General features: G+C 37.4%; 1 protein-coding gene across 7 annotated transcripts in view; it reads left to right on the top strand.

Annotated features, from left to right (window-relative positions):
• ADGRV1 (adhesion G protein-coupled receptor V1) overlaps window positions 1-25274 on the top strand; it is a 253862-nt gene that overhangs the window by 156537 nt on the left and 72051 nt on the right. For all 7 annotated transcript variants that reach the window (XR_012052990.1, XM_072922272.1, XM_030258698.4 and 4 more), the window contains one exon: window positions 20963-21079. Coding sequence is in view for 6 of the 7 variants with exons in the window: in XM_072922272.1 (XP_072778373.1) it covers window positions 20963-21079 (117 nt within the window). In the remaining variant the exon portion in view is untranslated. The remainder of the gene's footprint in view (window positions 1-20962; window positions 21080-25274) is intronic.

The following is a 25274-nucleotide window of genomic DNA, read 5'->3' as shown; positions in this document are numbered from 1 at the left end:
TGTGACTCATACTTCAACAGTGTGACTTAATTCCTTTGTTAGGGTCAGTTCAGGACTAGAGGAAAAAATGGTTTTCGAAGAATAAAAATATGGAAACCTGCTTGACTGCTCTTGGAGCATAGACCTTGAGAGGTCACTGCCCAGCAGTGTCCTAATACCAAGTACATACTAAAACTGTGTTGTCCTCCAAGTGTTGTGGCTTGCTAAACTTTCATAGATGCAGCCAGCTCATAACCTGATTTTATCAGGCTTGCACAAAGAAGGTAACCAAACTCCATTTCAAAAATATCCTGTAATCATGGGACTTGAACCTAGAAACAGCTGGTCTTCAAGAAAACAGGTGGGCTTCAAAGATTTCCTTCTGAAGGACGTAACCCATGACTTTTCCTCTCCTTCTGTGTTCTGATTTAGACTTTCTAGAAATACTGCATTGCAAACTCTCCAATTAGCATTCCTCCAGTCCTCTGCAACTTTACTTCACCCTTTATTCTTTTCTTAATGTCTCTTTCCTCTCCCACCTCTGTATTGACCATTCAGTCCGATCCCAAAACAAATAGCAGTTCTGGTTTTGCTTGGCATGTTCTGTCATGGTGTTTAAAAATAGTGAAAAAAGCACCTTTCCATGAAGGTAGATATTTGCAAAAGTGCTTCCTTGGACTTAAGAAGTTGTCTCAGGGAGAACTGAGGGAATAAAAATAATATAATAAAAATTTCAAAGCACTACAGAAGAAGATAGAGATTAGCATAATAAAGTTACTATAAACAAAAATCAAAAGTGGGAGATAAACACAGGAATAAATAACCCTATAATTAGAAAAAATGTACTAATTTCCATCTCACTCTTATATAATTGCTGTTGAACTGCTTACTTCAACACAAAATAAAATACGTTGTTCTATCAAATAGTAGAATATTCTATCAAAGATACCAAACTGCTCTTTGGTCTTTATTAAGTTCATAGTAATCTCTTCTGAATTGTCATTGTTTTCACATACTCACTGTCACTGGAGTATTACAAAGTACCTTAGAGATTGCTCCTGGTTATTTATTTTATTTTATTTTATTTTATTTTATTTTATTTTATTTTATTTTATTTTATTTTATTTTATTTTATTTATTTTATTTTATTTTATTTTATTTTATTTTATTTTATTTTATTTTATTTTATTTTATTTTATTTTAATTTTTTAAAATTTATTTTATTTTATTATATTTTATTTATTTTATTATATTTCTTAGACTTTTTTGATGATTTTATTTTTATTGTTTTGTTTTCATTGTTGTCAAAGCAAACATCCTTTAATTTAGTTTGAAAGACATGTAGTGTAAGTTAAGGGGTTTGAGAGCAGAGTACTCGCTATTTACCCAGTTGGTCTTGGTTGGGGGGAAATGAGTTAATACTCATGGTAAAATGATCAGTTCATGATGTTTTTTCAAGACCTTTTGCTGACTTTAAGATTTTCTTGGGGGGGTGGTGGTAAGTTATAAAATTAGCCGAAGTATACTTGAATACGAAGAAAAGATCACTATTTATGTGTGTAGCTGAAAAAAAAAGTCTTTTTTATTCCCATAAAAACTTCCTGTATTTTAAGTGTAGGAATTCCATTTCTTTTAACTTGAAAGATAAACTAAGACCAAAGGTAGGAGGCTCAACAAGAGCAATTGCTGGGTCCTGAACTTTGTCCACAACAACCCCATGCGGAGTTACAGGCTGGCGACAGAGTGGCTGGAAAGTGGCTCAGCACAAAAGTGCCTGAGGGTGCTTGTCAATAGCTGTCTGAACATGAGTGAGCTGTGCCCAGGTGGCCCAGAAGGCCAAGAAGGCATCCTGGCCCAATCAGCAACCATGTGGCAGGGCAATGACTGTCCTCCTGTACTGGGCACTAGTGAGGTCACTGAACTGGGCTCAGTTTTGGACCCCTCAGTTTAGGAAGATCATTGAGGTGCTTGAGTGGGTCCAAAGAAGTGTAATGGAGTTGATGAAGGGTCTGGAACACAAGACCTGTGAGGAGTGGCTGATGGAGTTGGGGTTATTTATTCTGGAGAAAGGGAGGTTCAGTGGTGACTTTATCACACTCTACAACTCCAAGTTTTAGCCAGGTGAGGGCCAATCTCTTCTCCTGGACAACTAGCAACAGGATGTGAGGAAATAGACTAAGCTGCACTAGGGGAGGTTTAGGTTGGATATTAGGAAGAACTTCTCCACAGAAAGGGTGGTTAAACATTGAAATGGGCTGTCCAGAGAGGTGGTTGAATCACTTAAGGAAAAACTGGACTTAGTGCCATAGTCTCATTGGCATAGTAGTTTTCAGTCAGAGGTTGATGTCAGAGATGATGTCAGAGTTCTTTTGCAAGCTAATTGATTCTGTGAGCCTGTGTGATTCTGTGATCCTGTAATACACGTAATTACACATGTAATAGTGCACAAAAGTATAGTAAATCTAGGAATTGCTGAATTTTCTTGGGAAATGCTTGATGACAATTTTGTTCAGGTTTATTTGCTTAGTGACAAACTCACTAGAACACATTTGAGAACACATATGATGGCAGCAGATTTGCAGTTACTTTGGTGACTTTCACTTTGACACAAACAGATGTGCCCACTATGAGGCAGTCTTTACCTACACTCCAATCCAAATACTCAGAAGAGTGACATTTCCTAAATTTCACTCATGTGGGATTTTTATACTTTTTCCATGTGGATTTTATTTACAAGTAATTTGCCTAAGAAGACAATGAAAGGGAACTTCATATGTTAGTCTCTAAAACATTTGGAATTTATGCTCTGTCTTAAGCAGTTATATCAACAGCTCAAATGTGGTACTGATAACTAGCAAACAAAGTAACAGGGTGAGACAGTAAAAGGGAAGAACTATGAACAGAATTTTGGGATCTTTTGTTCTGCATTGATACTAATTCTTGTTACCTTTGATCTTTACATTTCTACTCAAGACTCAAAAATGCAGTAAAGCATAGAAGAATAATACTTTTTTCAATTGTATAAATTTATACTTCACATTGACAAAAGGTTTAAATTATTAATCCCATGAAGTAAAAAGTAGAACTTACATTTTTTCATTACTTTCACATTGCTTCCAAATAAGACTGAGTTTTGTTGCTGCCTGTGTGCAAATAAGTGAAGCAAAGGAAAATCTGCAGTGAGGGATGTGGGTCTGTGTAGGAAAGGTTTAGCCTGGCATATGCTGTACACCAGGTCTTTTAAACATTTGCCTAATTCTGTATTTTCAGAATGTGACTGTTGTATGCTTACATCCAGTCAAAAGCAGAGATATACAGGTTCAGGGGGATATGCAAACATTTCTTGTAGTAATACTGGTGTAGCTACACTTTGTTCACAGCACAATTTGGAGAACAAGATGGTTTTTACACCAGCAACACAGTTGAACAAACTAGGTAAGGCTTCTAATTGCCAACATTTTTTAGTGTGAGAATAACTGAAGAAGCAGATAGCATCCCTCAAATTCTTCATTTCTCTACCAATTAGGTACTTTGCACCAATTTTATACCTCCCCAAATGGCCAGTTTTGTCTATTTTGTCCAAAGGAGCTATTGTGGAAGCATGCAATTGCTCAGAAATTTTAGGATGTCCCTGTATTTTTTTTAACCGAATTCTTCTTGAACTCTGTAATGCCTTGGTTCACTTGGCAGATTTAGAGGAAGGTTGTTTGATTTACTCTGAGCTGTGTTGAGGTGAAAAAAAAAATTTTGGAGAATTTCTGGAGAAACAACAAAATTCTCAGGAGGTTCAAAACAAACTTGTACTTGCAAACTTTAGAACATTGAGAACATTGGCAAGTTTTAAAACAACTCAGAGAAAGTAAGGCACTTCACAAACTTTAACTTATTCAAACACAACAAGGCACTTAACAAGGCATTGATTGGATTTTTTATGATCTCACTTACAGTATCTTTTGAGACATAGAAGATAGGAAAAGAAGGAGAGAAAGAAAGAAAAAAGAGAGAAAAATGTGTTCAATTGTTGCTGATATTGGAAACAGGTATGCAACAAAACACACCAACAGTCATATGACAGCAGCCAACTTTTATTGAGTGGCCTTTATTCTCCTTATATAGTTTTGAAGGTCTTCTGATTGGCTGGACCAGTTGCCACCTGGCCAATCAGCCAATAGCGGCCCGCATCCCCAACAGCCCAGACTGGGCGAGTTATATAATCAAAGTAATTATATCATTAGTTATATAATTAGTTATGTTTCAGTTATAAAATTATAGTTAGGATCACTCATAACTGTGAGGCCTTCAGGCTAGCTGTTAGCCATCCATATAGTCACCACCAGAGGATCCAGTGTGGTCTCAGCTGCTTTTAAATCCAGGGCAGTGGAACACCCGAATTTAGGCATGTGTCACCATCCTTTTATCTCTTCCTTGTCAGAATCTGTGGGTATTGATGATTCCGACATTGTAGAAAGTCTCTGTCTTTCTGCCCCGTTGCCAAAGGAGAAGCCATAATTCTCTGTGCTGTTTTCAAGGTTGTTTATTCTTGCTTATCTCTAACATGTTCTGCTGCCCTGCCGCAGGTCTGTCCTGCAGGGCAGCGTGCGGGGCTCTGCCCCCAGTGGGATGTTACAAACATTATATACCAGAAATTACGTGTGCTATATTTACAATAATGTGCCAATATCTATCATCTACGTTGAACAGTGTGTCCCCAGCCTAAACCAATAGAAAAATGCCAACACTACAGTGAAACATGGAGGGCATGAAGAAGGAGGAAAAGGACAAGACACACCCAATTTCCTCCATCTTGTCCCCTCTGAACCCCTAATCTAGAAACCTAAAATTTTACTTTTGCACCTGTGCCACACTTAATTATTATTCATATCAAACAGTCAGAGCTTGTAATTCATCCTGTAAGATTGAAAACTCCTCTCCATGGACAGAGATCAGAGACAGTGTCTCTCGGGGCTCTGTACAGGGGGGTTCCTGACCCCCTGCTGGGGTCCCAGGCCCTCCAGGGCAGCCAGAGGGAAGCCCTGGATTCCCACATTCCTGTTCGTTGGTACTCTCCTACAGGCATGCACCTGCACTCTAATGCTTCCAGCAGGGCCACATGATCAGCTTGCACCATTTTGGACTGGAACAGAAACTGATTTAAGGCACCAGGGGACCAGGGCAAACAGTGGCCATCCCACTAACAATGAGCTTACCCTTGTCCTCCTCTAATTCCCACCTGGTTCTTTTGAACAAAACCACTGGTCTCCTAAAAATTCCCAACAAGGTGGTCATGCATGGCAGGAATTCTCTCCTCACTGTGCCAAAGGGCCTGTGGACATGAGTTTGGGCTATTTGCAGACATGGCCTGGAGGTGGGTGGTATAAGATGCCTCTGCACATGGGACTAACTGAGGAGTTAAGGAAATTGTTTTCTTTGAGATGACAAAATTCAGTTTCTCTATGGTGTCAAAAAGCAAGTACCAAGTAATCAATGCAAGTTTGGAGCTCAGAAGATATTTCTATGCTATTTGACTGCATGAACATATAAAGAAGAAACAGAAAAGCAAAACATGGTGATGAGGTCATTTCAGTTAATAAATGAATAAGCTGCTTTATGTTCATTTGACCTTCTGGTGTTGATTAATTTAACAAATGAGGGGTCTGAAGACAGCAGTTGCTATTATTAGTATAGTCAAGCATAGGAATAATTTGAAACACTTGGTCACAGCAGAAACATCGCTGTTTCTGTAGAAAGAAGAAAAATGTTGAAACTAAGTACAGGAATGAATTCTATAAGGAGACAGGGTTGAGATGTGTGAGTGTTTAAGAAAAATATTCTCTATATTTGGCTGGCATTGCAATAAAAGCTAAGGATAATACCATGTTCCTAGAAAAAGAGAGGTTGCAAAAAAAGTGCTTTTGTTCCTGTCTTGAAGGTAAATGTGGTTAATTGCTTTAGAACTATCAGTTAAGCAGAGGGGTGTTTGCTTTCTTGCATGCACTCCCACACACAAAGCTGTTCTGCTCTGCCTGTGTTCATTGTATATACAATATAAGTATACACTTTTTTCGGAACTCTGTTTTCTGTCAACGTCTTTTTGCCTGCAGAATTGCCACACATGCATGAGAAATATTCATCATTTTGTGCCTGCTGAACTTTAACAGCTCTAAGTTTTACAGCAACTGAGCTGCAGAGGAGCTGCAGAGGAGCTGCAGTCATCTGACAGAAGGAATCTAAACTGTACTAGGCAGCTATTAGCTTAAAAATTACTCTTTTTTAGAGAATTTAGATCTGAAGTTCTTTGATTTTGTCAAATCAAGAAAAAAGTAGTCTTTGTGCAATGAGTAGCAGGAGCATATCCAGTATTTAAGAGTCCCAGAAAAAAATTATTAAGCCATGGGTATTTATCCTTCCCATGTTGAATGCTGTATGTGAGTTATGATTTGAAAGAAACTCTCTAGTTCACAGCAGTATACAGTATACAGTCTATGAAGCTACACAAGATTTTTCTATTCTTGAGGCATTTTTTGGCACTTAACTAGTGGCACATAGAGTGGTCTGGATAACAGTTTAACTATAATTAAAAATACAGTATGATCATTACATATGACAAGCTTTCCTCACTCTTGTAGAATGTACAGTAGAAGATATTGTACTTGAACCTGAGAATACCTTAGTGTCTTAATCACCTGTTAAATATTTCATTGTCTAAACACAATTTTTATGCAAGTGGGTTGGTTGGAAAATAATTTGAATTGTTTTTGGTTTCTTTTTCTGGTTTCAGTTTGACACAATCAAACAGAAAGTTTGGAAATTACTACCCTAGTAAGAATAATGTTGATAGGAACAGGCACATCCACTGGGTCGCTATCTGGCTCTGAGGCTGATGTAATTGGAAAAAAAAATGGGGCTTTTTTATCATGGGATTATCTATTCAACACCTAGTCTACTGACAATGTGATGGGATACACATTTATCAGAGGGAAGAAAAATCTCTAGCACAGCAGGTAGTGGAGCTCATTGGCAGAGCTTTAAACTAGCTTGGAAAGGGAAAATACCAGGCTCAAGAGTGATGAGCAATGAGATCCCTCAATCTCCTTCAGGAGGTGTTGGTTACAGTGTACCACACCTGAAATGTTTCTACAATAATGCACAGAGCGTGAGGAGCACACAAGAGGAGCTCAAGGTCTTTGCTGTGTCCCAGAGATTTGACATGTGGCATAAGGGAAACCTGTTGGAATGAGTCCTGTGACTGGAGTGCCCTGTTGGATGGTTCTAGGCTCTGGAGGAGGGATAGGCAGGGCAGAAGAGGCTGGGGGATGGCACTGTATGTAATAGAAGGGTTAGGTTGAGGATGTATGGAGCTCAGAGTTAGTAGTGCAGTTAAGAGCCTCTGGGTTAGAACCAAGGGACAAACAAATGAAGTGAGAGTCTAATATAGACCTCCTGGCCAGGACTGTGCAATGACAGACTGGGAAATGAGATGCTGGAAAGCAGTGCCATGGAAAGGGACCTGGGGGTCCTAGTCAGTGACAAGTGGAATATGAGTTAGAGCTGAAATGCTGGAAATACCCTTCCCAAGATTGTACCTGACAGGGTTGTTCACGTGGCTTGAAGGACAAAGGGACGAGATGGTGTCAGATCCCTCCCAGGAAGGCAGGAGCTTACAGAGCAGTTCCAGTGGCAGATGAAGAGAGCTCATCCAGGGTCAGCATCCTCCTCAGCAGGGAGCAGCAGGGTGGGTACAGCAGGCGTAGCAGTGGGCTGGACCCATTCAGTGCTTTCTTTCCTCTGCTGGGCAGTGCTGACAAACCACCAGCAATCCAGACCAGAGTGGGACTACTATCTGCAAGCCCATTTACTTAAAAAGAGAAGATAATGTGATAATGTGTTCTGTATTGTCATGATATATATGGAAATTATTATAGAAACACTATATTCTGTGGTGTTTATTAGAAGTTCTGGCCCCTAAATATAAAAATCATGTAGCAAGCACTACAGAGTAATTTTTCAGACCAATTTCATAGGCATATGCTCTTATTCCAGGATAAACACTAGTGTATTTTAAATAACTTATTGTGTTAAGACAATGGAATAACAATAATTTTGGGAATAGCTGATTTTCTCTGCAGTTCATTTTCACTTCATGTTTCATTTTCATTTCATGTTGGCAGAATCACAGAGCACAGGTTCTAGCTAAATAAGGATATTTCTGTGTTTTTGTTTGAAAAAGTGATTCAGTCTGTGCCCCTGAATAAAGTCTGTGGCAGGAGGATTCACCTTCTGAATTCTATAAATACTTGAACCATTTCTGGAATTTGTTTTTACAATAATGTGTGTGTACTAAAAGTTGTACTTAATACCTAATTAATGCTATTGCTTTGGGGTAGGTACAATTCTAGCATCCTTACCTTTTTGGAATATTTAGGGCATTTGTCTTTGTTTTGATCTAAGTTAATACTTGTTTTGATCTAAGTTAATACTCAGAGCACTAGTGATCCAATTGTTTCCCTCATTTGTTTAGCGATGAGATGACTCCATAAATAACAGATAAACGATATCTACTAAGACATTATTTAATGCTATTTAATAACTTATATTAGCTGGCATGGTCCCAGTGATTTTATTATACACATCTGAAAACTCCTGTCTTCAAGTGGCATCATCTTAAGTCTTTACTGTTTGTTAAATCCCATGCAATTTCTAAGTGGCATTGCTTATAATGGGTTAAAAATTCAATCTTTCCACTAACACAACAAAATCTAGAGTTTTTTTTTCTGTTTCTGTTAGGTCAGCAAACCTTCTGCTGCTCTGCAATTTTGAAGCCTTTTGCATAGAGAAAACAGCAAATAAAGTTTCCTATATAAAAAAAACCAAAACAAAACAAAACAAAAACAAAACAAACAAAAAAAACACAAACAAACAAAAAAAACCAAACCAAAACAAAAAACCCCCACAACTGTACAGATCACTGAATTCACAGAATCACAGAATCAGACAGGTTGGAAAAGAATCCTGAGATCATCAAGTCCAACCTTTGACCGATCACCACTGTGTCAACTAGACCATAGCACTAAGTTTCATATTCAATCTTTTCACTAACAACTCTAGAGGTGGTGAATCATCCACATGCCTGGGCAGTCAATTCCAATGTCTGATCACCCTTTCTGTGGAAAAGTTCCTCTTGCTGTCCTACCTGAACCTTTCCTACTGGACTTCGAGTCTGTCTCCTGTCATCATTAGTTGACTGGGTGAACACTTCTTTGATATCATAGTTTAAAAAGAATAATAGAACTAGGTAAATTACCTATTAGCCCTTGTTGAAGAATGCTTTGTTTGTAAGTAAATGTTAAGTAAATGTGCTTATGTTTTAAAGCTTCTGGCAAAACCTGAATTACATCAATTAGTATTGTTTCTTCTCATACCAGACTTAATGTTAGAATTGCTCTTCCAACTAATAGATGAAGACAGATCCCATGGTCTTGTAAAGATTTCTTTCTATGTATGTAAACTTCTGGGGATTTTTTCTGAGACTGTAGACAGCATGCACTCTACCAACAGAGGTACTGCTGAGAGTAATAATCATTTACTATCACTAGCCTTCTGTTAGGAGTTGCATTTTTAGTATACCTGCATTTTGATCTGTGTGTGCAGCTACTGATTCTGTAAATGTCTCAGATTACCTCAAATTAGGAGTTTTTGCTTAACCTGTTGTCTTTTAACTGAAAATAAAAAGAAAAACCCCTCAAGATGATTTCAGAACTGTATAGAGGAGCTAATATATAGGCAGAGTTTTGCTACTGAAGCATTATGAAACCAGAAGACACTTTTTGTCTGGAATTACATTTCGGTTATTTAATCTTTAAGAATATAAATAGTTATAGAATCATAGAAAAATTTGAGTTAGAAGGAGCTTAAAGTCATTTATTTTCAACCCTACTGTTGTGAGCAGAGACAACCTCCACTAGAGCTGGTTGCATCCCTGTCGTCCAGCATGTGAATACAACACACAGCTTATCCTTCACAATTGACTAGCCTTGTGGAGGAACATGAGATTCCTGTTCTACCATGCTTAAAATACTATCCATGGCTGCATGCTGACTGTATCCTGACCCCAGTTTTTGGTGAGTCAGCCCTACCTACCTTGTGCTGTGACTCCTACATGGGGAAATCTGCAGGCAAGCAGGTGAAGAGTTGCATGTTACTCCAGCCAGAATCTAGGTTCCGTGGAATAATTTTCTATTTCTCATCTTTAGATGAGAAATAGAACATTTGCTAGACTACAATAAATTTACAATATTTCTGATTGGAAGGGACCTACAACAATCATTGAGACCCATGGCCTGATCACTTCAAGGACAAGTAATTGCTCAAGCATTTTTTTAAGGGTGTTGTCCATATGCCTCCTAAACACTGACAGGCTTGGGACATTGACCATGGCACATGGGGCACTGACCATTCCGAAATATTTACACAAAGGATCAGAGGTCATCAGATGTTTTTCCGTTGCAGTAATTTTGCTTGCCCAACATCACATTTTGTTGGACCTGGATAGAATCCTGAATTCAGTTTAGAGTTCACAAATGGTCATGTCATCAAATTTGTGTGTACTTTTTGCTGGAAACTTATACCTGAACTTCAAGAAAAACTCCATCCAGCAATGTAGGAAGTGAAAAGCCATGTTATTGAAAGCTTTTCCTAATAAACCCCATAAGTGAATATAGATCCAACCTGAGAAGCCTCTAGAGAAAATTAATATGTTATGGCAGATCTGCTCAGGGTATTATCTAGCTTCTAGATAGAAAATAATATCACACAGATCCTACTGTAGAATATTAAAGTCCGTCAGAAGAGCTTGTTTTGGACCTCTCAAATCAGCACATTCAGAACAGAGCCCTGAGCTCTATGTGAGTACTTGAATCTGGGAGACTGTAGATAAATTTTTGATAGTTTTACAAAGAAGGTTGTTCAGCTTCTCTTAGCATCATTCCATTAAAACTGTTGTGTTGTTGTGAATATTCCAGCAGCACAGGATGTCTGGCTCTTGTTCTGTAATGAGTAACAAAAGCAACATCTATCTTTGTTGCAGATCTAAATGAAGGTGATGACAAAAACTTTTTATAGGGTATTATGCCAGATACATTTTTCCGAATCTGGATGTAAAACTAAATGGGTTAGGACCTTTTAATAGCATGTTATTCCTTATTTTTCCTCAACATATTATTTATAAGGTACAGTACGATTGGAGCAGAAGACAAACTGTGTTGGAGGACCTCATGCAGTTGGGTGCTTGCGTCAGGCTTGTTTTGAGGAGGATGTGAGCTACCCCAGTCTTTCCCCAACAGCTAACTTCAACTACATAGCCAGCTGTGTGCTGATGTGCTCTACATCATGGTGCCTCGCACCCTCCTCCTCTATCCTACACCCTCAGATTGCTACCTCCTTGCTCAGAGAAGCAAAACAAATGTCCATGTGCCTAAAAATGGGAAGCAAAGAGGGCAGAGATTGAACCCAGCATGAAACCAACTACCTTCCTGCCCAGCTGGGGGAAAGGAATGAGTAAGATATGGTTACTGATGCCCAGTCACTACTGAAAATGATTGCCAGTTCTGCTGCTGTTTAATAAAGTGTAAACATATTTACAAAAGCAGTGTGGGTCACTGTTGTAAATATAATTTCAGCATTTCAAAGTATTTTATTTCAGTTAGCTGTCTTACAATGTCAGTTTACGTGATAAAGAATAAACAATCTAAGCAAATAAATTGTAAACATAAAATAGATCTAAAATAAAAAATGTACACAAATTATAGAGTAAGACTATGGTGCTGCTGTTCATAAGGTACTTATTTTTTAATATGTATGTTCACTGACTTAACTGAAAACACAAATAAAGCTAAACCCATATATATGGTTTTTTTGTAGTGTCAATTACAAAGCACTCCTCTCAAATAAACCATGTAATGATCAGTGAAGTCATTTAGCATTCACGTAAATTCACAAAGGAACTTTACCTGCTTATTTAAAAAATATTAATACAGAATAAATATTAAATAAAAAGCTAGCTATGGAACTTTTTGCCCAGTTAAATACTATGTTTTGAATCTTCTAACTTATATAACCTTTTCCTCTGTGCTCTGATACATGCTATATGTTGTATTGTTACTTCTTCCAGAAAGAGTGACTTAGAATATTTGCTGGTATCCATGAATCTCTCCAGTTTTTTGTACATCCCTTCTTGGTATTTTTGTCTTGGCATTTAATATCAGAACACAAAACACAAGAATACTTGGCTCACATCAGTGCTGTCCAGTCCTATGGAGCAGCAACAAAAAATATGATTCATAAGTACTATTATTAAGCAGTGTCCCTGTGTTCAAGGGGGGAACCCCTTTTTTACCCATATAAAGTAAAATCAAAGCATAAGAGAGCAGTTCAGTGAGGACATTTGAGTTTAAATGTGTTTATTTTCCTATGTTATTGCTCATTGCAATTAAATCCAACAAAAGGAACAGCACTTTAAATTTCGGTCTTGATACTGTTCCTCTATTGAGATTGGGTTGGTATAATCATAGATAGCATGTGGTTGGACTCTTTGTTTTCTCTGCTTTTTTAATATAGATCCATATAAACCATCTCTATAGGGCAGACAATCTCCTTGTAGACAATTTAATAAAATTGATAAAAGACAAAAAAATTGTTTAATGTGAAAAGAAATCAGGTGGCCACTGTTAGGAACCATTTCAGTAAGACTATAAGAGCCCATTTCTGTCTAGAAGAAGAGAAGGTCTAAAGCTTTGTGAGTTCATACTGTGAAATTGCAAAAACGTGGCATAAATATACTGATGTGTTCCTCACAGGTGCACTCCAAAGTGTTTTAAAAGAATCAACCAGTTGCTCTAAAGGTTTCTACAGGTGGGAAGGATGTTTTTCTCAGTTGCAAGAGGCAGAGTGCCTCCTGATGAAATGGGAGTGTAAAACTGTTATGAGCATATTTGTCAGACCTTAGGCCTGTGCCCTCTTCCAGAGCTAAATGCTTGCTGTCCAGCTGCTTGATGCTTTTATATTTGCTAGGTTTCCTGCTCCAGAGCTCCTCCCCTAAAGCTTTGCGAGACGTTCTCTTTTTTCTTGACCCATTACAGCATGCTGTCTTTTTGTCACTTCTTGCAACTAGGAAAGTTTATTCCTCTCAGATTTATTCTCAGCTTGTGAAAACATTTATGAGTTCTTAAAACTATAAATTGTGTTTTACTGCTTTATGGGTTTTTTTTACCTTTTATTTAACTTACTCTCTCATGGTTTTAACACTTGCAGTATCAGTGCTGAAACTTCTTGGTTTACAACTTGTATGGCTAATAATGCATAGATTTGATTCTTTGTAAAATATTTTTTTCAGTATTTTCTGCATTGTCAGGCTGAAAAATTGGGACACAACATTAAGACAGACTGGTTTGAGTTGATTGGAATATGGTTAATCAGTTACCTATGGTTTTCAAAAGACAAACCTTCCAGTCATTCTCATTGGGTGTTGCTCATTCTCTGAATGGAAATACATTATGTGATATTATTTGCCACAAAATGCAAGGAAAAACATTTTCTTTAGCTTTTTGGTTTCTTTTTTTAAGGAATATTCTTTCTTTTGTCACAGTGCTTCAAATTCATCGGTTTCATTGCAGTTCTTTGAACAGTGCTGAAGTGTTGTCACACAAACCACTTAAAATCAGTACTTTCCAAGCTGGTTCAAATTAGTTTTGAGTCAACTTTGCTGTCTGCATTTCCAGCCCACAGGTCAACAGCTAATATATGAATATCTTCCCAGAAAAAAAATGAATGTCCAGGTAGACAAATAGTCCAGGCAGACTTTAGTAAAGTCCAGGTAGACAATATATGCTGCTCTCCTTCATCTACCAGACCAATGACTTACTCCATCACACAAGTTTATTAAGTTGGTAAAGCGTTACTTTCCCTTGCTGAAACCATGCTGGCTACTTCTGGCAATTGTCTTATCCTTAACAGGATTGTTTGCAGGATTAACAAATTGTTTGCAGGATTTGCTGCTCTGTCACATTCCCAAGGGTGGAGGTGAGGCTGACCAACTTGTCGTTGCACTGATCCTCCTCCTTGTACTTCCTGACCTTTGCTTTCCTCCAGTTTTTGGGCACTTCCTAGTCACTTGATTGTTGAAAGGTTATTTCAAGTGGTCTTGCAATGACAACAGCCAGCTCACTCAACATTCATGTGAGCATTCTATCAGGTGCCATGGTCCTATGTGCTAAATTATTCCCTGTCCTGACCATCTTCCACCAAGGGTATATCTTCCTTGCTCCAATCTCCTGGTTTCTGGGACACGGCATCCCTGAAGTCTGGTCTTACTAGAAAAGTTTGGGGCAAAGAACACATTTAGTATTTCTGCATTTGTTGCAATGTAAAGATAAGATTTGTTTCCTTGTGTCATGTGCATTTATCCTTATTTTAAAGTCTAATATATGGTAGCATTTCAGCACTAACCATGACAAACTGTAATTGCTACTGCTTGGTATTGCACATATTCCTTTTTCATGCCTAATTCTTATTTCAGTTTTCTGACAACTTACTTCTCTGTTGGTTTTTATTTACCTAATTGATATGGAATTTCTTCAATCTTCTGGTCTTTCCTTTTTCTCTTTTGTACAATATTAAAAAGGCAACTTAGACTCATTGTTTTCTCTGTATGAGAATAAATTTCTGTTAGGAGGCCAGGTTAAATTCTGCTAATTCTGAACTTAGAATTTAATAAATTCTATTAAATCATTAGAAAGTTCATTGAATTTTTCACATCAACTGTAGCTGGCATCAGTGAACAAACTTTGTACATTTGGTTTGTTTGACAATAGTGTTGTCTTCTTGTGTGGAATTTTTGTTAAGGTTGGTTGGTTTGCTGGTTAGTTATCAGTGATGATGAGAGGGATAGGGAGACTCTGAGATGGTCAGAAGGATCCAAACCTATTTTGGACTACATATACTTATAGACTATTTTAGGAAGACTAGTAATGTTTTACTACAATGATTGGGTTTATCATCACATAAACAGACTTATACATTTTACAACATCTCTTGGTTGCAGAAGTCTTGATGTAATTTTATTTTCCAGTAAGTCTTGATTTAATCTTCAGATAGTCTTGATTTAATCCTCAAAGTTCTGTTTGCTCTTGCCAAGGCATCCTGATTACCAAATCTTTTATGCCAATAAGGTCCAAAGTACTCTCTGTCTTGTGTGCCCCAATGGTAGGTGAGTGGGAGGGTTTTTTTATATAAATGAAGAGAGAATAATGTAAAATTTGTGATAAAAATTTGCAGTGAGGCAGGAAAAGTAAATTTATTAGATGTGACTCTAAACAGAAAAAATTTGTATGTTCACACTGTCAGTGAAGATAGTTATATTAAAGATCATCACTGAAATAAAGTCAAGATGGTGTAGAGTTAGTAGTATGGTGTGAAGGTTATGGACACCAAGAGAGAAAGAACATTCAAGGAATAGGTGCATTCATAGTTTGAAACAGAAAAACTCCCAATCCTAATTTTGACAAGACTTGTAGAATACCTTGCTGGTCTCACAGCAAATGCTTTTAAAAAGTCTTTTGTTTCCAAGTATGTGCCAATATGTTACAGGAAAATAATATATTAAGAGTAATAAATAGTAAAAAATAATTAATTTTTGCAACTGGAGGTCTATTAATACAATATCAGAAGCAACTAATAATTTTAAAAAAAATTTGTCAAAAGTCAGTAGTGATAAATAAAGGAGAGAATAGGATTCATATGTGCTTATACTTAGATCATACCAAACTAGTCTGATAATTTTCTTTGACAAGAATGTGTCACATAATTAGTAAAATAATAATGGAGGAGGATTAGTCTAGGAACTCAGATCTGAGAAGATACAGACTAAGGGGAAAAGACAACAATGAGAGAGTGACAAAGAGAGGTGTTGTACTGGTTCTAAAGCCCTGGTTTGTGGGACAGAAAATAACATGCCCAGGCAAAATGCACCGATGGTGGGAAGTAGAGAAGCGCTGACACTAAGGGGTAGTGTGGTAGCATATAGAAAGCTGTGAATAGCATTGAAGACTGAAGAGTGAAATACAGGAATATTTTCTAGAACAAGTTAAACAGTCATAACTTGTAGGTTAGCAACAAAATTCTCAAGAAGTAGTTGATTAAAAATAGGAAGGAAAGCTGTGTGTACCACTGACGATCACTGGATGATGATCACTGAGTGATGATCACTGAGGTATTACCATACGTCTGCCGAAAAAGACAACTGCATCCTGGGCTGCATCTAAATCAGTGTGTCCAGCAGGTTGAGGGACAGTATTTGGCCCTGCTGCTTCACTCTCAGGAGACTCCAATCATGTCTGAGGTTTCCAGCCAAGAAGGGGCATGGACCTGTTGGAGCAAGTCCACCAAGATGATTAAAGGGATAGAAAATCTCTCTTATGAGGAAAAGCTAGGAGAGTTGGAACTCTTCAGTCTGCCTTTGGGGTGACCTAATTGTGGCCATCCAATACCCGACAGGAGCATACAAGAAAGATGCAGAAAAACAGTTTACAAGAGTATGTAGTGAAAGAGCAAGGGGAAAGGATTGCAACTGGCAGTAAGTTTAGATATTAGGAAAATATTTGCTGTGAGGGTGGTGAGGAACTGGCACAGATTGTCCAGAAAAGCTGTAGCTGCCCCTTCCCAGGAAGTGTTCAAGGTCAGGCTGGATGGGGTTTAAAGCAACCTGGTGTAATGGAAGATGTCACTGCCCATGGCAGAGAGTTTGGAACTAGATGATATTTAAAGTCTCTTCCAAACTATTCTGTAAAGCTATGACTGTGATCAGACAGTTTTGCATCGTATATAGGGAGCTAAGGAAAGTGCTAAATGAGAATCTTGTGAAAAATCTGCAGCTTTTTGTCATCCAACCCTAAGTGTTTTCATGGAGGATATAATCAATCTGTCGTCAGTATAGAGAAGGACAGTGAAATTGGAGCAAAAGCTGCAGAAACTTTTTGCACAAGGACAAGTTTTCACATGTGTGAGCATACATTTCAGTATGTAGGGTTCAGTATGTAGGTGAGAAACAAGGTAAATTGATCTAAGCACGGAACTAAACTGCTTTTGTTGTCCAGATCAGTTTAGGCATCTCCGGAGAGTACTTGTTGTGCAGTGGCTCAATTAATCCTGAGAAATGGAGCCTGAGGGAGAGTACTACTGCTTTCCATAAATTCATGATAGTACAAACCCCAAGGAGGAGGAAATCCTATGTAACCTGATAAACTTACAACAGACATAAAGACAGATGGTTTTCATGGTCAGTTTATACTGACCATGAAAAAGTGCAGGCTGGAAACTAGAAGCAGATCTCAGCTAGTGGAGGAGTGATGTTCAGATACAGCCTACCACTTGGAAACAGCAGTACAAAATACTCTTCATACATGAGACGGTATGGAACCATCACCGTCAAATTATTAAAAGTATCAGCCTGCTACTTGAACATTTTATGGGATTATCAATTAAATAATTTTGGGTTGAGTCTGATGTGGTTGTTTTCAGTGCTGGCCGAATGCCAGTGCACTCACTAGAATGTGCTTACTTATTTTTTTGCTGTAAGATTGGATTAGGAGGAAGGCAGAGCATGCTCAAAACTTTAAATGGATATGAAGAAAGCTTTATTAACTTGTGACTAAAAGAAAGAATATTAAGAATCAGAATAAAATCTTTAGAACACTTTTCCTCCCTCTTAACAACTTTTTCTTTCTCACTAACAATGTACAGAATCAATTCAGTCAATTAATTACTTCTAGAACAGTCTTTCTTCAGTTCACTTGGGGAGAGAAGTCTCTTTTGTTAATTTATGGAGACTGCTCCCCAAGAAAATAGTTCTCTCGTGGTTTCTAATTTTCATGAATAGCAGCCATCCAGAAAATCTGCAATCGTGAAGTTCTTCCCATTTTTCACACCTTTTCTGACAGCTGTATTTATGGGCCTTATCAAGTTATGAGGCACTGTTTTAAGGATGAGCTGTTCAAAAGCAAAAGTTCTGTTTATCTGTCTCTGAGATCATCTTCGTCTCTGTGAACAGGTCTTCCTCTCTCCCTGGTGGGTTTTCATCATTCTTCTCTCTTTCTGTTCAAACTTACTCAAATTCACAGCTATTTCAAGGTCTTTTTATCAGACATGGAGGAAACTGCTAGCAGCTTCTCTTAGAAAGTCACTGCTGTTGGGTGCCTCCAGTACAAAACCACCCCAACTGTTCACCTTGACAAGTATGAGAAAAAATCATGTTATAATTTCAGCATAGAACTAAATGCCAGTATATAAAGATTGAAAAGGACTATTTAAACTGTGAGTTCTCTGTAAAAAGAGCTCTGGACAATTGATATTATAATGAACATATATTTTAAAGATCCAGGAGGGAGCAACTTGTTCTAATAGATGGCACATATTTTTGTTATTAAAGTAATAGGTTCCTTGTTATAAAATTGCAGCCTATAGTTCTAACTAAGTGAGGCACAGAAGACATGAGGCAATTAGTCTAAGGAGCACTTTATTGGGAATGCATATTTGTTGGTTTGCGGGGTTTTTTTATGGTGTTAACCATCTCTTATTTGTAGCTTCCGACCAAGATATAAGATAACAAAGTCTATGAAAATTTTGTATTTTACCTTTTTTTTAATAAATATTCTAAGGCCACTAAGTACAGTGAATTCTTAGCTGCTTCATTCCTTTATGAAAAGTCAGTTTCTATCAAAGACAGGCCTTTTTTAGCACTTATTTGGACTCTTTCCGTTCTTTTAATTGGAAAACTGTTTATATAGTGATATAGTCCTCTTTTTTAATATGCAAAACCTTATTTTTCTTGAAGTACAGGAGAGTGTTAGGAATTATAGTTTCTTGGTTATAAATACAAAATGCTTTCAAGCCAACATTCAGTCCAAAAGGTCTAAATTCCAGGACTCCACCAGTCTGCTTTTCTGTTTGCATCCCCTATTTGACTTTAGCCTAGCAGTCTGTCCTTGATATATGCACAAGCCTTCAGAGAGCAAAAGGTTATAAAGCCTTTCCACTCAGATGCTTGTTGTCAGTAGAAGCATTTGCTCAAGACTTAGACAAATTACTACTAGTAGTGTTTGAGAGAGCTGGTGGCATGGGTTTGTTTTCACAAACACTTCTTGTTTATCCCTCATGGGTGGCAGCTAATGCAGACATATTTCAATTGTGTGTAACCCGCTCCAGATGATGGGATTTGTTTCAGCAGTGTCAGAATTTGGCAAAGAGCAGTCTTTATTCATCTGTGTGTTAACCTCTTAATAACTGAATGATTATGTGGCCATGATTAGATGCCAGTTCCCAGCAGAAGCTAATAAATACCGCATAAAATATTGAACATACATTTTTTTTCTTTAGATTTTGAAATGCATTTCATAATTATTTTTAATCCACTTGTTCCCCAGTTGGTCTTTGTTATTCTTCAATTTCAGGTGAGGTAACATTATACTTATAAGGGTACTTTTATGATAATGAGACTGTGTAAGGATTACTCAGTACCAGATAAGTATTTTGTTGCAAATATGTTGTCCACATGTATCCCAAATCACTTAATTTACTTTAACTTTCTTACCTATCCCATCTCCTGATTTTATGTACGTTTAATCTGTCTCCAGAACCCATTAATTTCTGTTACTGGGCTTTTGGTCAAAAATGTAGTATTTTTTGTCAGGGAAAAAGAAAATGATCAGCACAGTGGATGAATAGAACCTTTCTTTATGTGAACACTTTAACACTTTCATGAATCTTGCTTGTAGAGCCATTTCTTCTGTAAAGAAATTTACAGAAGACACACTTAAGGTTTCTGAGTTGTGTTTTAATTTAAAATGCTATGTTGAAATTGTCTAGCTGCATTCATTGCAGTCAGACTTAGAATACCTTTGTTCCTTAGACAATGTATTGGCCACAAATCCAGACAACATATAGTCCTTTGACATTTGGCATATCTGTGGAAAAAACCCAAATTGTAACTGCCTTGTAAATGTGAAATCCTGGTACAGTATTAGACAAACGAATAGTTGCTTCCTCCCTGTTGTCCAGTATTGCTGTATTAGGGGCTGAGGTGTTACATTCTTACATGTCTGACAGCCTGAAGACAGTAAATGCCTCGAGTTTGTTTACTTGATAAAATATCTGGATTTATTCAAATCAGAAGTTAACATCTCTGTTAGTCTTAGAGAGGAAAATCTGCACCCCAGTTGCAAAACCCGTGTCTAATGTTGCATGGGAGCAATTTTAAGCAATAAATATTTCGTCTCTCTATAGTCTTGTTATGTAAGGGTGCAGTTTGTGGAGAGGCCACTGCCTGAACATTCTCACACCACTTAAGAAGTTAAGCATGCACCACCCAAGACTATCACTGCTGGGACTGGGGTCCCTTTACAGCAGGCAGCTCCAGATGGCCCATGGGTACCTCTCTTGACTCTTTGCCCACACATACCCTCCCTCTCAGGTGTGCTTCCTCATTCTTCAAGCTTGACCCTTGTTTTCCCACAGCAGAGTGTCAGGTGTCGGATTTGTAAAAAAAAAAAAGTCATTTAAGAGTGGTGCAGCACCTACTAGCTGGCAGAGCATGGGAAATTAAAAAACCCTAGACTTCTAGATAAACATTATCTAGCAACAACAAGAACATCAGTGCAGTATCAATATTATTTTCCATTCCAGCCAAAAATACATCTAGGTATAAGACCACAGCTTGTCAACTAAGGCTTCAGCAAATCCAACTGGTTTAGGGGTTGACAGTGTTTAAGCATAACTTCTTTTGGGTGAATATTAAATGTCAATGATATCTTTCCTGAGTCTCTGAAATAGTAATTTAATGTATGTTTTACTTCTAAACTAATGTTTTTTACCCTTATTGTTAATATTAAATTAATTCTGTTTAATTCCAATATGCATGTATTCTTTTTTCCTCTGACAGGTTTCATTTCTGGCCTCTGCTTACATGAGCCAGCATATTTCAGAGGAAAGCTGCATTGCCCTCGCATCTGTTACCCATTACCTTTACCTCTGCCAGTTCAGCTGGATGCTTATTCAGGTTGGTTTCTTAGTCCTTTTTATCATTTTCCCCAGAACACCTGTAAAACACCTGATAGTTAGGCTATATTTCTATTATCTATTAGTACATATATATACATATCTGTATGTGTATATATAAGAGAGATACAGAACACTGAAATTCAATGCTACGAGAAGGCCAAAACTTTAGATGACTGTTATTAAACCTATAGTAACTCAATTCCAAGGATAAATATACAAACACTATGAAGACTTTTTCCACTCATTTCCATTACAATTATTCATCCTCAAAACAACAAAGAATTGTCTCAGAACAAAGAAGAATTATTTTTCTTACTCTTAAGAGTTTTTCTAAACATCTCTTATTTGGTCTTTTGAAGCAGTCTCTTACAGGTAAAGTGTAAATGTAAACTACACTGTAATTTGTTGAGTCAGTGGTATTTTAGTCATTAAACTTGTATAACATGACAAACATCCCTTCAAAGTTTGCATTAAAATACAGAATATATGTATTCATAATTATTGCCATAATTTTTTGTGGAATCATAGAATCATTTAGGAGAAGCTCTAGGATCATTAAGTTCAACAGTTAACTCAGTACTGCCAAATCCACAATTAAACCATGTCCCCCCATCCTTTTGTTCAGGCTGAATACATCCAGCTCCCTCAGCCATTCCTCATCAGTCTACTACTCCAGACTACTCACAGTTCTGTTGCTCATTTGATATATTATAGAGCAGTAAATGGTGGAAAAAACAGTTGAACTAATATGGAACTCCATGAGCAATCAAAATAGTTATGGAAAATGACTAGTTGTAAGTTAGTCAAAGTAAAAGGCTGTGGGGTTATTAGAAAAAATACATTATTATGCCCTCATTTAGAAATGTTTATTTAGCACTAGTATTTGAGCTAAGTGATTTATTTTTCTGTTATTTTAAGAGGATTTGTCCCAGGCACATTTGTTATAGCATACAGCTTTATATATGCAGCTCCATGTCTTACCATACAAATCCTCCAATATGCAGGTTGTCAGACCAAACCAAGAATTGCAAATTAGGCTGCATCCAAATGCCACTTTCTCTCCCAGTAATATTCACATAATCTATAGCTTTTCCTTGGGATATGTCAGGATACTTATTGAGAACCCTACTGGCCTCTCCAACAGTTCAGTTGTTCTCATTAGCCTTAGCAAGCCAAATGTAGCTGGCCTCAATAGAGAAACTTGTTTGCTTGGCAAATGATGTTTTTGTCAGTTAACTAATCTAAATTATTATTTCAACTGTAAATTATATTCTTCACAGTTGCTCTTTCACTTTATTCCTAAATTGCTTCAGAGCTCTTCACCATTTGCTAATTTAGATGAAGTAACATTTTTCTTTTTTACTGGGATGCCTCAAGCTTTGGCAGCTCAGCATTTAATTCTGTGTTATACATTGCATTAAGTTGCAAAAATTACTTATAATGGCAGTCAAAAAGTTGACTGTTAACAGTTGGTCATTTTTATGTCTGTAGTTTAAATCCAGTGTTACTGTTTTTTGAGTAGACTTTGTTCAAATCCTAAGAACTTGCATAATACATTGCATTTAATGGAGCCTCTGGCCTGTGTTAAACATGAAGGCTTTTCATGGAAATCTGACAGGACAAAAGTGCTTAAGAGGGAATCCATCAGCCTGCTTTGTGATGAGCTGCCAGACTAAAACTCAGAATGAAGATGATTCTCCTTTTTGTAGGTGCAGGCCTTCATCTGAGAACAATTCCTGAACTTTGAAAGACCCAAAAGGAAATAAATAATCTGAAATACAGATCAACCCAGTCCTCAGCTACAGTTTGCTCCTCTTGGCTGGGAATAGGTTTTGGGTTTATATATCTCATTATGGAGTGAGTAAGCTATATCAATGCACAGGAAGGCGTGCTGAGGACATCTCTGTGCTTGAATTGGTGGCAACTCTAGAAAAGCTTATGGATCCAAGGGGAAACCAGATTGATTTGGGAAGTCTGAATGCTACTGCTGTTTGAACAGCAGACTTAAAAGTCTGGGAAATGAATGTTTGTATTTCTCAGCATAGTATACTTTATATACATGACTTGATTTGAAAAGCAGAATTAATAATGTATTTTTACTTAAATGGGACTTAAATACTTATGTCTGGAAAAGGACAAAATACAGGAAAAGATTATATGTCCTTTGTGGAGTCACTCTACCCTTTATGAGGCTGCACAGCATAGTGCATATGCTTGATCATTGACTTATGTTATACAAATCTGCAAGTGGCTGCCTTGGTCAGAGGATACAGAAACAGGTGAATGTGGTAATCAAGTACAGGCACCATGCAGGTATGTGAAACTGAAACATCCACAAAATCCAGGCAATTTTAAGTGATCAAAAGGTGGTGGAGCATCATTTCCAGGAAACGAAACTCTAAAGAAAACACAGATTTAACAGTACAGTTGGATATTGACAGATTTATTTCTGAGGTCCAGATCAAAGATCTTCACTTTCTAAACTCCAGGAAAACTTCCTTACTTTTTTTGTTTTGTAATTTTTCCATCTTCTGCAAAGTGCTAGGTATAGTAATTATGCTTAACATTTTGTCCTATGTCAATGCTCTTTACAAAACAATTAATTTATAGCTTCATGTTCTAATTCTTGTCCTCTTTTTAGCTTCTCATATTGGTAGACACATTCAATACAAGTATTTCTGCTACAGATGTAACTACTATTCATCTATAGACTGAAATGTAAGAATGGAAAGGATCTCAGAGATCACCTTTGGCATCAGGACAAAGATTCCATCAAATCATCCTTGCTTGTCTGTTTGTTCTCTCCTTTTTTTTATTGTATGGTCTTGTTTCTTGCTTTTTATGTCACAGAAAGTTGATAGCTTTACCCAATTTTTAAAAAGATGAGGCTTTCTTAACTGCAGAAGAAAAGGAGTAAGCAAGGTGCAAATGGCTCTTTATGGGTCTGAAATATTTGCCTTATATTAATGTCAGACATCCAGAGGTCTTCACCCTGACAAGTGTCCCTTTGTACAGATGAACAGCATAGATCTGTATTTTCAAGTGCATTTATCTTAAGAGCAAACACTAAAGGTGTCTTTCATCATGACAAGGAAAAAAGTTTCTTCTCTTAATATTCTCTAACGTGTTGCAAAAAGTAAGTAACGGGGAAAAAATTAAAAGCTGTCTATTCAGGTTAAAAAAAAATCTGTAATTTTCAGTTGCCAATTCTGACACAGAGTAAAATTATGGAAAAATATGATTCTTTGTGCTTTCTTGAGCTATTGCTAGAGTAAATTAAATCAACAGTGGAAGTGTCAATTCAACAAGCAAACCAGAGTGAAAGTTATGACCTTGTTATCATTCATACCTGAATCTTTCTCCTACATCAATTTAAGGGCACTTTAAATTTTCTATAAATTTGTGTCAGACTTGTAAGGTGCTTACTGATCTTAAAGTAAGTTTGATGCCTTTTATTTTAAGAATAGTTTGTAGACTGCTTAGCAGCTTCAAAAAAGGAATTATATAAAAGCATACAATTATTATAAAATGACACCTCCAACTACTTGTAAAAAGAAGAAAGAAGGAAAATAGAAGTTTTCCTACTGAATTGGAAATTATTTATTTAAAATATTTTGCACATGTTTTCTGCCAGTTATCTGCAGATTATCACAGATGATGGGGCACTGGAACAGGTTGCCCAGGTTGCTGAGTTGTGGCTACTTCATCCCTGGAAGTGTTCAAGGGAAGTTGGAGATGAGACTTTGAGCAACTTTGTTGTCCTCCTTTAGGACTGGTATTCTCCAATTTAGTGCTTCCACTGAATCCATGCACTGCTCTCTTGCTCTCAGTCTCCCCCTCCCTCTGCCCTGCAAAGATCGTGGGTTGAGATAAGAGCAACTGTGCTGGAAACAGCAATGAGATAAGGGAACAAACAGTACAACAGCAATACTGACAGAGGGGACAAGAAAGAGGTGAACAATTCACACAGCAACACCACCACCCAACTGCTCCCTCAACCCCACTACACTGACCCAGAACAAACCCTTCTCTCTAGAAGAGCTCCTTCTTCCAGCCCTCAGCAGTGATGGGGGGTGATATAGGATAACCTCTGGGTCCCAGCCATGGCTACTGCAAAAATTAACCCTGTTCTGGCTGGTAACAGGACACTGGTCCAGTGGAAAATGTCCTGTGACAGGAGATGGGGAACTAGG

This window comes from Taeniopygia guttata, chromosome Z (assembly GCF_048771995.1).
Source record: "Taeniopygia guttata chromosome Z, bTaeGut7.mat, whole genome shotgun sequence".
In the NCBI taxonomy this organism is placed as follows: domain Eukaryota; kingdom Metazoa; phylum Chordata; class Aves; order Passeriformes; family Estrildidae; genus Taeniopygia; species Taeniopygia guttata.
Note: the sequence above shows the minus strand (reverse complement) of the source record. Positions and strands in the feature narration are given on the sequence as shown.